We start from the raw sequence: 16,024 nt of genomic DNA, 5'->3' as shown, positions 1-16,024 counted from the left end.
AACTTAACAATAGATTTTGAAAAATTACACTTTAATGTTTTCAATTCAGCAAATGTTTTACTTAATGATATTTCTGACGCTGATTTGCATTTTTTTAACGAAAACAATTTTTGTTCGTCCTTTTTTGAAATAAAAACTTTTAAAAGTGAACTAAAAACGTTAAAGAGTAATTTTACTGTAATACACATTAACATAAGAAGTATAAATAGCAACATGGATAAACTAAAACATTTTCTTATCGAATGCGATTATCTATTCAGTATGATGTGCCTAACAGAAACGTGGTGTTCTGACGAATCATGCAGAATAAATTCAAGTTTAGAAATTCCTAACTACAAATTATTATCATCTGAAAGAAAAACTAACAAAAGGGGAGGTGGAATTATAACTTATATTAGGAATGATCAAGTTACCAAAATTAGAGATGACCTTTCGATCTCAGATGCCGATAGTGAGGTTTTTACAATTAAAATAACTAGCAACAAATCAAAAAACATACTGGTCTCCACATGTTACCGGCCACCTGAAGGTGATTTATTTAAATTTTCCAATCATTTAAAACAAATTTTTATAAAAAACAACAATGAGCAAAAAAAAATATTCTGTATTGGAGACATAAACATAGATTGTTTACAATATGATAAACATGCCAATACTAAACTTTTTTTTGACGAAATGCTTCAACATTACATCTTCCCAATTATTAACAAGCCAACTCGAGTAACTCCAACTTCAATCACTGCAATAGACAATATATTAACTAATTCATTGTTTGATACTTCTCTAAAGGCAGGAATAATAAAGGCAGATATATCTGATCATTTTCCTATTTTCTTCTCCTTGACGCAAGATATAAAATCTAATAATAGTTGTAAAATTAAAACTTATAAAAGAAAAATCAACAAATTTGCTATTCAACAATTTAAAGACTCACTGTCGGCAGAAAAGTGGGATAAGGTATACCATGAATGCAATCTTGGGCACACTAACTCTGCTTATAATAACTTCGAAAAAATTTTCCTAAAAAGCTATAATATGCACTTCCCAATTAAAGTAAAATTAATAAAAGAAAAACATTTAAAATGTCCATGGATCACCAAAGGTATTAAAAAATCCTCAAAAAAAAAACAAAAACTTTATATTAAATACTTAAAAAATAGAAATGAGGCAAACCTAAATGTTTACAAACAGTATAAAAACTTGTTTGAAAAAATTAAAAAAAATTCAAAGAAAAACTATTACTCAAATAAAATAAAAAACACAAATGGTGATATTAAGAAAACTTGGGATATCATGAAAGAAATAATTGGGATAAAAACCTGCAAAATAAATAGTTTACCTGCTCAAATTGTCATAGATAATAAAGAGTATGACAATAATAATGCAATTTCAGAAAAATTTAATAGTTTTTTTGTCAACATAGGCCCAAATCTAGCTTCAAAAGTCAATTGTCCAAACAACTCATTTGAAACTTATCTAACTAGTGTCAACAACGAATTAATATTTAAAGAACTAAAAATTGATGAACTCGAAAATGCAATAAACTCTCTTAAAACAAACAAGTCCCCAGGTATAGATGACATTTGCAGTAATATCGTCGTCAATGTCTTTTCGGAGATACGCAAACCTATTTTCGAAATATTTAAATCATCAATTATAACAGGAACTGTACCAGATAAATTAAAAGTAGCTAAAATTGTACCTATTTTTAAAACCGGTGAAACATTTCTAATAAACAATTACAGACCAATCTCAATACTTCCAACCTTTTCTAAAATACTTGAAAGAATAATCTATAATAGATTATATGAATACCTAATTCAAAACAACTTCTTAAATAAAAAACAATTCGGCTTTCAAGCACAGCACTCAACAGAACATGCAATTTTAGATTTAGTTAATAGCATAAGTGATTCTTTTAATAAAAAGCAATTTGTATTAGGAACTCTTATAGACCTATCCAAAGCATTTGACACAATTAATCATGATATCTTACTAAAAAAAATGGAAAAATACGGAATAAAAAATACTAGCTTAGATTGGTTTAGAAGTTATCTGTGCAACAGACAACAATGTGTTATTTCGAACGATAATAAGTATTCTAATTTACTAAAAATAAAATGCGGAGTTCCCCAAGGTTCCATTCTTGGTCCTCTTTTATTTTTAATTTATATTAACGATCTTCCACAATCACTAAAAAAACTTGATGCAATAATGTTTGCTGATGACACAAATTTATTTTATTCATCAGCATCAATTGAAAATCTCTTTGAATCTGCAAATGATGACCTTGAGAGTCTAAACATTTGGTTTAAAGTAAATAAATTATCTTTAAATCAAGAAAAAACAAAATACATCTTGTTTCATTCCAACCAACAAAAAAACAAAATACCAAGCATACTACCATTACTAAAAATTGATAACATAAACATCGAAAGAACTGAAACTATTAAATTTCTTGGGATAATTATTGACGAAACGATTTCTTGGAAACCCCATATAAAAACATTAAATACAAAAATATCAAAAAGTATCGGCATACTTTACAAAGTCAAAACTATACTTTCCCAGGAGAATCTGAAAGTTCTCTACTTTTCTTATATACAAAGTTATCTAACATATGCTAATATTGCCTGGGGAAGTACAAATAAATCTAAATTAAGTTCTCTATATACACACCAAAAACACGCATCAAGATTGATTTATAATAAAAATAAATTCACTCATGCCGATCCTTTACTTAAAAACTTGAATGCTTTAAATATCTATCAAATTAACATCTACCAAAATGTTTTATTTATGCTCAAATATAAGCTCGGACTTGTCCCAACTCATTTTACTGATAACTTTTTTCAAACCAACGCCAACAGATATACCACACGAGGAACCGGAAACTTTACATTGCCCATAAAAAAAACAAAATTTTCGAGATTTTCAATTGTATACCGTGGCCCCTATTTATACAACAAAACAATACCTCAAAATATAGAACTTACTAAATTGGATAATCTTATTGCCCTGAAGAAAAAACTTAAAGATCTCATAATTAACAAAACCAATTTTATCGATATGTATTAAATATAAAAGAACAATTAATATAATAAAATGTAAAAAGAACAATTTAAGCTATAAAAATAAATAAAAAAGAAATAAAACATAAAATATAAAAAAATAAATATATAAAAAATGTTAGCAACTATACATAGTTAAATTTTTTCTGAACAGTAGACCTCAAAAAATTGATATGTGTCTTTACTCTTTAAATTTTTAGTTTATTTTGTATTTTAAAGGTTCTCGATGAAAAGACTTTTCTTAGTCTTCTGCGAGTTTCCTTACAACTACATAGTACTACTAATATATGTTGATATATATTTTCAACAAATAACATATATTTTCAACGACAACGACAAGCAAGTCCCTAGTAGCCCTGTGGTGCGACGGACTTGCTTATATTTTTTAAATGCATGGGTTAATAGCCAGCACATTATATTATAAACCACGAATTTATTATTTTAATTCGCATGAGTTAAAATGTCAAACGCGCATGCGTTAAACAGCATTGTTAACGCTCTTTAGAAATTGTAAATATTTGTGGTGGACATTTATATAAACTGGAGACATGGAAATATTATTTGTTTTTGAAATATATAATAATGATTGTTGTAAAAAAAAAAAAAAAAAAAAAAAAAAAAAAAAATTAAAATGGTCAAAAAAATTTTCAATTTAAATTTGCATTCGCCATGTGGATGATTGTCTATGTACAAAACTTTAAGCTGAGATGTTTATAAAATATTGCTTTTTAACATCTAATAAATTTTTGTAAAAAATGCTGAATCGAAATAAATAAGAAAATTAAATTCTGAATCTCTCAAAAACCTTTATGAACTTCAGGGAGTTTATACTTCAAGAAGTTAATTTTTCTATTTTTCATAAACCCTATAAAATATGAAAATATTAGCAAAATCCAAAACATTGGGTGAAATTATTTGTTTTTTTCTGCTGATTTGACAAGGAGTTGCCCTAATGTATAGAAAATGTATAAAATATATAAATATATACATCATATATACAATGTATAAACATATACAAAATATATACGCGACTAGTTTTAATAGTATATCTTATTACATATTGAGCAACTTAATAATGTTAATGCACATTTATGCGTGTTTGCACAGAATTTACGGCAGCCATTTAACCCGAATTAATGTCGAGAAAGAATCTCTTTTTTGTAAGAAAATGCGTACAAAAGTGTTTGCAAGAATCTCACTCTTGTTATTTTCAAATTATGGAAATGGTAAAGCCTAATTTAAGTTTTTAGTTTTATATTTTAGGTTTTCTACGACTAAGTTGAATTCGTGCAAGAAAAATGGGTATACAACATGTATATAGATAAAAAAAAAAAATCTATTGAACTTTAAAGCTGTTTTGCTTTACTTAAATAACAAAAATTAAGAAATAAAGAAAGCTGATTTGAACTTGCCACTTTGCCTAGGTGTTTCTAATATGAACTTACAATGCAAAAAGTAGTTAAATCAATTTTTCATAGTGTATGTTCTTTATGGTTGAGTCCTTATCTGTTCGAGAAAAAAATATCAAAGTAAAATTTATTCAAAATTTTTGTTTAATTTTTTTAATTACGAACACTACAATTCTAATGAAAATAAAAGTTTCACTCTATTCTTACTTTGTTGTTATTGCTGTTGCTGTTGTTGTTGTTATTGTTGTTTTTATTGTTGTTGTTGTTGTTGTTGTTGTTGCTGTTGTTGTTGTTGCTGTTGTTGTTGTTGTTGTTGTTCCTTTGAGTTGTATTTTATTGTTGTAATTATTGTTTATTATTTTTATATAGTTTTACCATAATTACCTCGTGATGATAGATGTTAAGTATTACAATTGTTTTTTATTTTATTTCTATGGTTCTACATTTGTGTTTTACCTATCATTAGTTTATTTTGTCTACTGCTAAAATTTGATTTTAAATTATTAAGTTTCAGTTTTTTAAAGTTCACTGCTTTGATCATTTGCCAATAGTTTTAAAACAAATTAGTTTGTTGCAATTTTACTTTCTATTCAAATAACAAAATTTGTTAGTACTGTTACCTATTATGTTTTTGTTTGTGTAACAGTCTTTATTGTTACAAGTTTATTGTTATTGCTTATTGTCTTTTCAATAAATGTCTTTTCTTTCAGATTTTAACTATGTTTAACAATGCTCTAGAAAAAACAATCGCAACAGGAAAACTGATTTGTAGCGTTTATACGTGATGACTTTACTTTATTTACCATATAATGATTGCTTTTTTCAATTTAGATTTATCTTACAATGCCTTATTAGCATATTGAAGAACAAATAGAAGATCTATATCGCATACGAAACAGAGGATGTTGACCGAAATTTAGGGCAAAGACTCCACGTCCGTCTTTATTTTAATATGGAGCATGGCTCCTGTAGAAGATAAAACTTAAGAAGAGGGAGTGGTGGAATTAATATTTTTGTAGTTCCTATATCTACCAAATGTTAATTGACAATGTAAATTGTTGTTTTAATATTGTTTGTATGTTTGTGTATGTAAGTATATACATATATAAATATATATATATATATATATATATATATATATATATATATATATATATATATATATATATATATGTAAGTATATACATATATAAATATATATATATATATATGTATGTACTTATATAAATATGTATAAATATATATATTTATATATATATATATACATATATATAAATATATATATATATATATATATATACATATATATATATACATATATATATATATATATATATATATATATATATATATATATGTATATATATATATATATATATATATATATATGTATATATATATATATATATATATATATATATATATATGTATATATATATACATCTATATATTTATATGTATATATATATTTATATATATAAATATATATTTATTTTAGTAAGAGGTAATCCTAGTAAGAGTAGGAGTAATCTAGTAACTAAATCTAGTAAGTAAGAGGTTATTCTAGAAGATAAGGGGTAGAATACTGATCAAACACCATACTGTTCATAAATATAGGAAGATCAAAATTATTGTGATATCAATTGGATGGAAATAAATGAGTTTTATCTGAACTAAAGTTCACTAGCATCTTTGAGCCTAATGCTCAAACTCTTTCTCCAAGCACTCAGAGAGTGTTGACTGCTAATCATGACAAGAATACATTGTAGTATCATCAGCGAACAATGCTACCTTAGATGCGAGAACATCTGAAAGATTGTTAAAGTAAATTAAAAGAAGTGTAGGGCCAAGGATTGAACCCTAAATAACGCCTAATGTTACAGGATATGAAGAAGATTGTTGACGATTGAGGACAACTTTTTTACTACGACTAAAAAAGCAGGACTCGATAATCTTAAAGATGATACCCGATACACTGTAAGAATAATGCACGATAAAATCTATCGATTGTTACTGTTAACAAACCAGCTGCAGAACATGAAGATCGAAATCCATATTGATGATCAGAAAGTAAGTTATTACATTTAAAATGAGAGATTAAGTGTTTAATAATCAAAATTCAAGAACTTTGCTTATGTTAGGATGAAGTCTAATGGAACGGTAGTTACACTTACCAGATCGCTCTCCAGATTTTTTGAAAACAGGGATAACAGATGCCGCGTTCCAGCATGCCGGAAAACAAGACTCTAATAAGCACTGTAAATTAGTTTTGAAATTATGGATGATAGCTCTAAAAAATACTTCTGCAAAACTATAACAGGTTTGTTTTCTAGCCCACAAGTGTAGAGAAGACTAAGCAGGAAATCACTTTTGATAGAGAAGCTGTAGTAATACGAATGTCAAGCAATGGATCAACCTGTTTGACAGCTATATCGCAAACTAATGGAACTAAGAGGTGATATTGATGAAAAGTTCTTAGCAAACAACTCAGCTTTGCCTTTAGATGAGGGAACAAAGTCTGAACCATACAAGAGAGGTGCAATAAAAAATTTGCCCTTATTATTGATACTGTAAAGATTCTTCAGAAGTCACGCGAGCCTTATGTTAGTGATAAAATACGAAATTTTATGACCTGAATATGGCGATGTTTAGCGTTAGACAAAAACTTTTTACAATGGCTCTAGCAATAGTAAGTAGACGTCAGTTTTCTAGAAAATTGTTTTGCTGATTGATATGGAAGTAACGGTTTTGATTGGAAATTGCAGCAGCACAGGAAAACTATGGAGAAGAGTTGATTTTGACATTAAATCTTCGAGATGAAGTAAAAGATTTGAAGTCAGCTTGAATCCACGAAGTTATGTAACAAGTAAGTTTGGGGCACCTAAGGGTGAATTTGGAGTAGCCGAGCACTGACTAGGAGTAGAAACAAGACATAGGCTGACTAGAGAAGGTAAATGATTCGGATTGTCTGGAATACGAATTGGAAAGCTGACTATTTGAGTTACATATTGAGAAACGCAAAAGTTGAGGGCCTTAACGCCAGCAGAGTCGTATTCTTAAATTCGAGCTATTCAGATTAATGAGCATTAAACTCACCAAAAACAACGATATTGGCTGATGGATAAAAAGAGATGGTTTGGTCAATCTGATCCAAAATATTATCGAAAAGAGTGCATTCTTGAGATGAAGGCGAGAAAATTAGTCCAATGAGAAAAGCAATAGAATGAAGTGGAGCTGAAAATTACATAAAAGAACAGCCTGTCAATTCAAACCTAGTTTCCCGACAAATAGGTGAATTTTTACGAATTTAAATGCACAGGCTAAGCATGTGATTATTGGAGTCTTTCCGACTTAAAGGAAGATAACCATCAACACCAAAATTGCAAGATGAGACAACTGAACTCAATTTAGTCTCACAAAGAGCATGTAAGTCTGGTATATTATTTGAAGTACAGAATCCAAGAAAAAATTTATTTAGATACGGAAGCTGGAGTGATTCAAAGGTAAGGTAATGGGTTAACGTGTATTTTGGCGATATATGGTAGAAGGCGACGAAAGAAATCAAGATATGATATTGTTCAGAATTTCTTAGCAAACTGTTTAGCTTTGTCTTTAGTTGAGATGGCAAAATCTGGGCCATACAAGTGAGGTGGAATAACATATTTACTCTTGTTATATATACTATTGAAGGTTCTCTAGAAGTTACGAGAGCCCAATTTTTGAGATTAAATAATTTGTGACATAAGAATGTAGGTCACAAAATCTTGTGTTTCATCTTAACAATTTTACTTACTATGGTTTTTGGCAGTAGTTAACAGACATAAGTTTTCTGGAGAGTTGTTTTTTGATAGATATGAAAGTAATAGTTACAATTATATATTGCAGCACAATTAGAAAAAACCATTGAAAAGAGTGAGTCTTGACTTGGAATCGTGTAGGGGAATAAAAGTTTCCATGCCAGTCTGAATCTTAGAATTAATGAGAAAAGCATCTTTGTCAGCAAGAAAACAAAAGGTTTCCATTAGGGCTTCTCATTTCCCGCAATTTTCAATTCCCGGGATTCCGGGATAAAAAATTTTGTATTCCCGGGATCCCGGGATCCCGGCAATTTTTTATAGGCACAAATTAAAAGAAAAAATTATCTTATAAATATAAAATAACACAAAAATCAGTTTTAATTCAAGATCATAAACAAAAAATACAAAATAATTATGAAAATAAAATAAACAAAATAAAAACAAACTTCATGAAAGTTATTATAATTAATTATTTTTAAAAAAGTTTTTTAAAAAGCAGAAATAATTAATAGAGTTATCACTTAATGATGACCGCATTTTTGTGACAAATAGACCAGCAGCAGAAAAAGCTCTTTCAGATTCAACCGAAGTCGATGGGATGGTCATCAAAGCATTAAATAATTTGTCCAAATTACTGATGCGCTTTCCGGTAATTTCAAAAATATTCATTTCTTTTATGATATTTTTAACATCATAGGAAATGTATTCTGCACTCTCGATTCGCGTTACATTCAAAATTGCATCATCCAATTTCTGTTGGAGGTTAGAAGACCCAGTTAAGTGAATTGGCTCTTCCAACATTAAAGCACCAGCCTCATCATCACTACTATTAATTATTTCTTCGATATCAGCAGAAGTACTTCTTGCGCCAGTATCCGAATCCGAAATAAAAAGTTTAGCAAATAATTTCTTAGCTGTAGAATATAATGCAGATTTAGAAGGCAATGTCATTACCGAATCTATTTCCGATGGATATTGATAATTTTTCGGATCATTTAAATATTTTACTAAACCAACTAAATTTTTATTCCGTCGTTCGACTACTGTCTTTCGCACATATTGAAGCATTTAAGAAGAAAAACTATTTTTATTCTTGCTCAAGTCATCCAGTATGAATAATAATGCACCCTCTGCTTCAAGTAGTATGGCGTTTCTTCGGCCAAGTCTTTCAATGCCTATTTTTAGTGGTTGCAACGCCGTTATTACAACGTTAATAAGTAAATATTCTTGCTCCGAAATGTTGTCAATATTAAGAGTTCGCAATTTTAAGTCCTTTAAGGCTTTCAATATACAAGTTTTTAAGGCAATAAATCGTTCGAGCATTGCAAGAAGGCTGTTCCACCTTGTTTTTACATCCAGTATCAACTTAAGTTCTTTATTGTACTCAATTCTAACGTATTTTTGGAGAATTTCATTTTTAAGTGATGATTTACGAAACATTCGCACCATTTTTCGGACTTTCTGAATTATTTGAGCAATACTAACATTATCTTGTAGCTCCTCATTGAATTCTACGTTTCTTAAACTAAATAAATTGCCGTATTGACTTGATTGACAATCAAATGAAGTTACATACTCGCTGTCGATCTCTTCATTCTCGTTCTCACTCTCATCATCTTCACTATTACTGTCTTCTTCCAGATTTTGACTATCAAATTCGTTTTGCTCACTAACTGATGCATCTAAAATTCTAGCTTTTTTCTAGAGAACATCACAAACTGATAAATGCAGACCATGTGCATAACATAATTGGTGCTCAATACCGCTTAATCTTAGAAATTTTTTCATAACTGATGCACCGTCAGTTACACTAGAAATTATATGGTTCTTTGTAGATAAATTAAATTTCGATAATTTAGTTTCAACCATATCAACTATTTTTTCCGCAGGAAGTGCACCAAATATTCTAGTCATGCCCAGGTTCCAAAACATAGTTAAGGAATGCACATTTATATTCATATAGCGACGGTTTTTTAACGAAGTGTATTCGTATATCGAAATAGAGAATCTTGCGCCGTCTGAAATATGCATAGTCATTTCCTTAATCACAACTTGTTTTGCTAAATGGTATTGGCTTTTTACCATACTCATAAAATGTGAAGGGTTTTTAGGTAATATCATACCTTTATCAGATAAAGTTTTTCTTATATATTCGGATTTTGTAATGCTATTAATAGAAAATCCATCGACAGCAGCCATCTTTGAAACAATTTCTTCAATAGATTTCTCTTTTACAAACGAAGTGATATTACATTGGACATTCCTAATTTAAAAGCTGCGTTTTCTTCATGTGGTCTTTTCTTATTAACTTCAATTTCAATTTCCTTGTGAACATTTTTTAAATGACGAAGAAGTCCACTTGTAGAGAATCCTTTACACATTATTGTTGCTTTGCATTTATTGCAAATAGCTGATTCTGTTTTTTTTTTCGCGTGTAAAATATTTCCAAGCTTTTGATCCACTTTCACTTGCCATGATAGGGTTATCCAATTTGATATTTTACATTATAGCAATGAAAAATGAATTAAATACTGCATTATAAAAAATTTGTTATAAAAAATTTAACAACTTACAATTTGCTTTCTGATCCTGAAAATTCAATTAAATCAATAAATCAAGGCCAATAAATCAATTGATTCTATCTAGGTAATATATAAACCTAAACGAAAATTTATTGGCATCTATATTAAGCGAAAGTTTTTTAATTAAGCGAAAATCCCGGGAAATTTGGGTCGAAATCCCGGGATTGCGGGATGCAATTTTACTACCGGGATCCCGGGAAAACGGGATCCCGGGATCCCGTTTGAGAAGCCCTAGTTTCCATCCAAGGGCCATCAAAAGGAAAATTTTGTCTAAAAGTCCTAGTCAACTTTAAGGTAGTTGTAAGAGGTGCAATGATAAGAGGATTCTTATGTTGAAGAAGAATGAGATTTTAGATTTAGTGAGATCAAACCGTGATCAAACAATTCTATGGGCAAATGTGGAGAAACTAAGCACTGACTTGAATAAAAAAAAAGACATAAGTCAACTTTAGAGGGTAATTAATTTGGATATTTTGGATAGTGAGTTGTGGGCCTTGCAGGAGATAAAAATTATCAGCAAAAAAGTTACTTTAAAGACCTGAAATATTAGTGAATGATAGATTTAGAAAACATGGTGATGATAATGCTTTTTGTTTTTTATAGTTTTTGGTGTTTAAAAGACTTTTAAATTGGTTAGAAAATTTGATTTAAAACACAGATAGTTCATTACTATTAGAAAATCCTCGGCTGTAACAAAGTGCTCCAAATAGGTTCTTCACATTGCACTCTAAATGTAAAAAAAGAGACTAATTTTACGCGTAACATTCCACTGTTAGTACTCTGATATTTTACAGATGTTAATGGAATCAGCTCTCCCAGAGTTACCACAGAGTTCGGCAAACCTGACTACCAGCCGGCCTGAGTATAATAAAACTTAGTTTTAGAGCTTTACCTTGATTAGAAGATAATAGAATGAGCTGCCTATTCATACAAACAGAGACCTAAGCAAAACCCATGTATTGGGTTAAAAAAATCTAGTATATAACATCCTTATCTGAAACAATGTATTATAAATACATCTTCTTCAGCCTAATAGATAAAGTAGGGATGCAAAGTTAATCCATAGATAGAATCTGTGCAACCTTTTAGTCTTTCCCTTGGATGCTTTTCACAGAACAGTAGCCAAATGCGTATATATATATATATATATATATATATATATATATATATATATATATATATATATATTTTTATATATATATTTATATATACATATATATATATATATATATATATATATGTACATATATATTTATTTGTTTATTTAAATTTGACTGGCTTTGTAGGATACACTTTTGTAGGGAAAGGCTAAAAGAAGTCAAATCTGAATTAAAATACCTTCTGCTTGGGGGTATTTTATCATAGTTGAGTAAAGGCTAGCGATTATGTTTTGATTAAAAAATACTCTTCTTGTGCTGATGTTAAACGCAAACTTATCTCAAACGACACCCGCGATAACAAAGATACTTAAAAACAAATATCTTTTCTGTAAACTAAACCAAACATTATATAGTAGTAAGTTTTTACTTTTTATAACTGTCACCTTCTGCCAAGAATTATTCGATTATCTACATATTGCATAAAGTGCACTTTGTCTTATTCTAAACGAACCATCTAAAAAAAGTGCTTGCAAAGTATTTGTAAGACTTTCCACTTAATATTGATATTCGTAAGCAACTATATTCTTTTTTTGTTATTGTTGCAGAAAAGTGAGAACCTGTTTAATATATCTTTTGTAAACCCGGATAGATTCTTCCATACTCGAAGCAAACCTACATGTCTTATGCATTCTTGTACAGAATATTAGTTTCTTACTTAAACTGGTTCTACTAATGATGTTTTTTTTAATATTTTGTAAAACACTGATTTAAACCTGATCTAACTGTCAAGTTTGAGCCTCTGTTTCATTGTCGTTAGGTTACATCTTGTCATCTTTAATCTTTGCTCTAAAAATATATATTAGTCCCTGCTTAAGGGAGTTATCATAAACAGTTATAAATGAGATAAAATAATCATATCATATTTCTCCCATCAAAGTATTATGTAGCGTGCTTATTTTATATCCATTCGGTGATGAAGTGGATTTTCCAGAAAACATGGCACTTAATGGTGGGCTAGTCAAATCAGAGGCTAAAAGTCTCTGATTTGACTAGCCCACCATTAAGAGCCATGCAAAACAAAATCCCAAAAAGTAAGGGTTCTAAGCTTAAACCATGTTTGACCATCAAGATAGTACAAAATCCCAAAAAGTAAGGGTTCTAAGCTTAAACCATGTTTGACCATCAAGATAGTACTTCACAGAGGCAAATAGCTCGTAAAATTCAGTATTTCGCAACCGTATGTGAATGAAATACTCAGAAATCAGTCTGATATCAAATGTTATAAAAAGAAAAAGATTCCGAAGCGAGATGAGCAAATGATGCCAAGAATTTGAACATGCTGAAGTTGGCTTTACCAAAATTACCGAGAGTTTGAATGGATCATTGACGATAAATCGTATTTTACTTTAAATCACAGTTTGATAAATGGAAATGCTAATTACTACTCCAGTGATATTTTATTGACTCCACCGAATGTAAAATACAGCCAAAAAGAGAAGTTCCCTGAAAAAATAATGGTCTAGATCGCTATTTCGGCCAAAAGTACCTCAAAACTATATTTTTGAGAATCTAGCAACGCTATCAACCAGTTTATTTACTTATCGCGTTGTGTTCGAAAGAGACTTAGCCCGTTTATAAAAGAGCATCATTTAAATGATAACTTTGTGTTCTGGCTTGTATCTGCTCATTATGATAAAAGCGTATTGAAATATTTAAACGCTAAAAATATTGAAATTGAACCAGAAATTGATAATCCGCCAAATTTACCCGAATGCAGGCCCATTAAAAATTTTTGGTCAATATTGAAAGGTCTTGTGTATAAGAATATATGGTTAGCAAGAAAACTTTCACAAGTTATACTTAATTCTTTCACAAAGAAAGAATTAAGTATTGTTTGACCAAAATTGGTTTTAATGTTATCCATGAAACAGTTAGTCGCACCAAGAGTTTGATTGACCGTGTCAGACGCTATGGAGTGATTGAATCAAATTGAATATTATATTGAATAAATTAAATAATTCTCTATAAAATACTTTTTTGACTTTTATAAAACAATTAAAAACGAGGAAGTTATGATCCTTGAAACTTTGACCGGATTTTTATTTATCATCCGTTATCCATTGACAGTATTGCTAATTTACAAAACATTTAATCTTTTAGATTTTATTTGGCTGATACAAATATTTCCCGATTTAACTGTTGTTCCAGGGTGGAAATATCGGTAATATTATAATGTCTGCAACATTATACCAATACATTCGTTTTAGATGAGTTTACATTAATAGCAAAGACATGTGAGTTATCACATGTCTTTGTCATTAATTTTAGTGCATGAGCACTAACATTAATAGCAAAGACATGTGATATCCCGCTTTGTAAAAACCCTGTGGTGTTTGCTTAAATAAATCACAATCAATCACTGCAATCGCTGTTGTCTGATTCTGTCTATCGTGTCAGTTTTTTCGCACCAACTTTTTATGTATTTAAAAAAACAAATTGCTACGATACAGTTTTATGCCATTTTAATAATTTGTTATTTTCTGTAAAAAGTTTGAGCAACAAATGTTTTTATACTTGTAAACTTGGTATAATAACTATATTAACTTACTAATCCCAACAACAAAAAACCCAGGCACCTGAACAAGTTCCAGAAGAGGTTGTGCTTAAGTTTCAAAGTACCCAGCATTGGTGATGATTTTATATTTTATTACACATACTCTCTGGAGACCTCGATGGTGTTAAAGCAGGATTGGGCGCCGGTTTCACACCTCAAAGAAGACGCAAAAGTGGCTGGAACAAAACATTCCGGATATCTGGGCAAAAGACATCAGAATCCCTATTTCACCAAACCTAAATATACTCAAATACTGTATATTGGCATATTTGAAGTCAAAAACTTGCTTAAAATCCTACAATAGCGTTAAAGGTCTCAAGACCTCTATAAAAAAGTACTTTAGCTAGATGCCTTATTCTAAACACTTGCTTCAGCTTTTAGGCCACGGTCAAATCCATAGTTGAGGCCAAAGCGGTCCATATAAAGCAAAATATCGCTAAAACATGTTTTTTTCATTTAACAGAAAAAATTGAATAGTTATAACTTTTTTAATTAAGTTTTTACAATTTGCTATAACTAGTTTGGAATGTAGCACAGCATATTTTAACTGCCACATTCATTAATTATTTTACCAACCGTTTAACCTACATTGTATAAAATATAAACGTATATACTTTTTGTAGAATAACCATTGATTTTATAAATGGATATTTTTAAGCCAATCAAAGTTTGATTTTTCTGATGGTAAAATAAATTAAGTTACAAAGTGTACCTTATATACATGACTGTTTGAATCATTATAAACTGTTTTGTCTGATGTATATGTAGATTGAAGTTGTATGAAAGGAGGTAAAAGATATTCCCAAATAACATTAACAGCTGATTCATCAAGATTCCATTTGCTTAAATTTAAAGTGATATACAGGAAGTCCCTAAAAAAAGTAATAAAAAATCAAAAAATGTTTTATTAATACACATTGTATGCACATAATGAAAACATTTCGAGCTCAATACTGAAACTCTGAACAAGATCTGAGATAACAATTCACTCATAAAATTATAATTTGCCATTGACATCATTTGTTTACCTATTCTGATTTTATTTTATAAATTACTTTTTATTCAATGATCAATAGACAAAAGTGTTTATATTTTTATCTGAATTCAATAATATCTTACAACTTAAGTTCACCCTGAATATATATGTATTAAAAATGGAGAATGAATATAGGTAACCATTCGCAAAAAAATAGTCATATTAGTTGTGCATATTTAAGATTTTTGATACTTTTTTAAGATACTTAAGAATGGATTTTTTAAGATACTTAAGAAAAGATTTAAGATACTTAAGAATAAGTTATTTATATTGATGCAATGGATGTTTCTTGTAAACAATACACAAATCTAGAACACAATGCCTACAAAAAAAAAGGTATGATAACAAAAGTAACCAATTGCACGCATGAACAGAACTAAAAACTTTATAATAAAGGTAAAGAAGGTTTACGAGC

The 16,024-nt window shown here is 29.3% G+C and overlaps 1 protein-coding gene across 4 annotated transcripts in view; it reads right to left on the bottom strand.

The window, feature by feature from the left end:
• Positions 1-16,024, bottom strand: part of LOC136091274 (uncharacterized) — a 182,726-nt gene that overhangs the window by 91,709 nt on the left and 74,993 nt on the right. For all 4 annotated transcript variants that reach the window (XM_065818612.1, XM_065818610.1, XM_065818613.1 and 1 more), the window contains exon 7: positions 15,286-15,445. In XM_065818612.1, the coding sequence (XP_065674684.1) occupies positions 15,286-15,445 (160 nt within the window). The remainder of the gene's footprint in view (positions 1-15,285; positions 15,446-16,024) is intronic.

The sequence above is a fragment of the Hydra vulgaris genome, chromosome 15, assembly GCF_038396675.1.
Source record: "Hydra vulgaris chromosome 15, alternate assembly HydraT2T_AEP".
In the NCBI taxonomy this organism is placed as follows: Eukaryota; Metazoa; Cnidaria; class Hydrozoa; order Anthoathecata; family Hydridae; genus Hydra; species Hydra vulgaris.
Note: the sequence above shows the minus strand (reverse complement) of the source record. Positions and strands in the feature narration are given on the sequence as shown.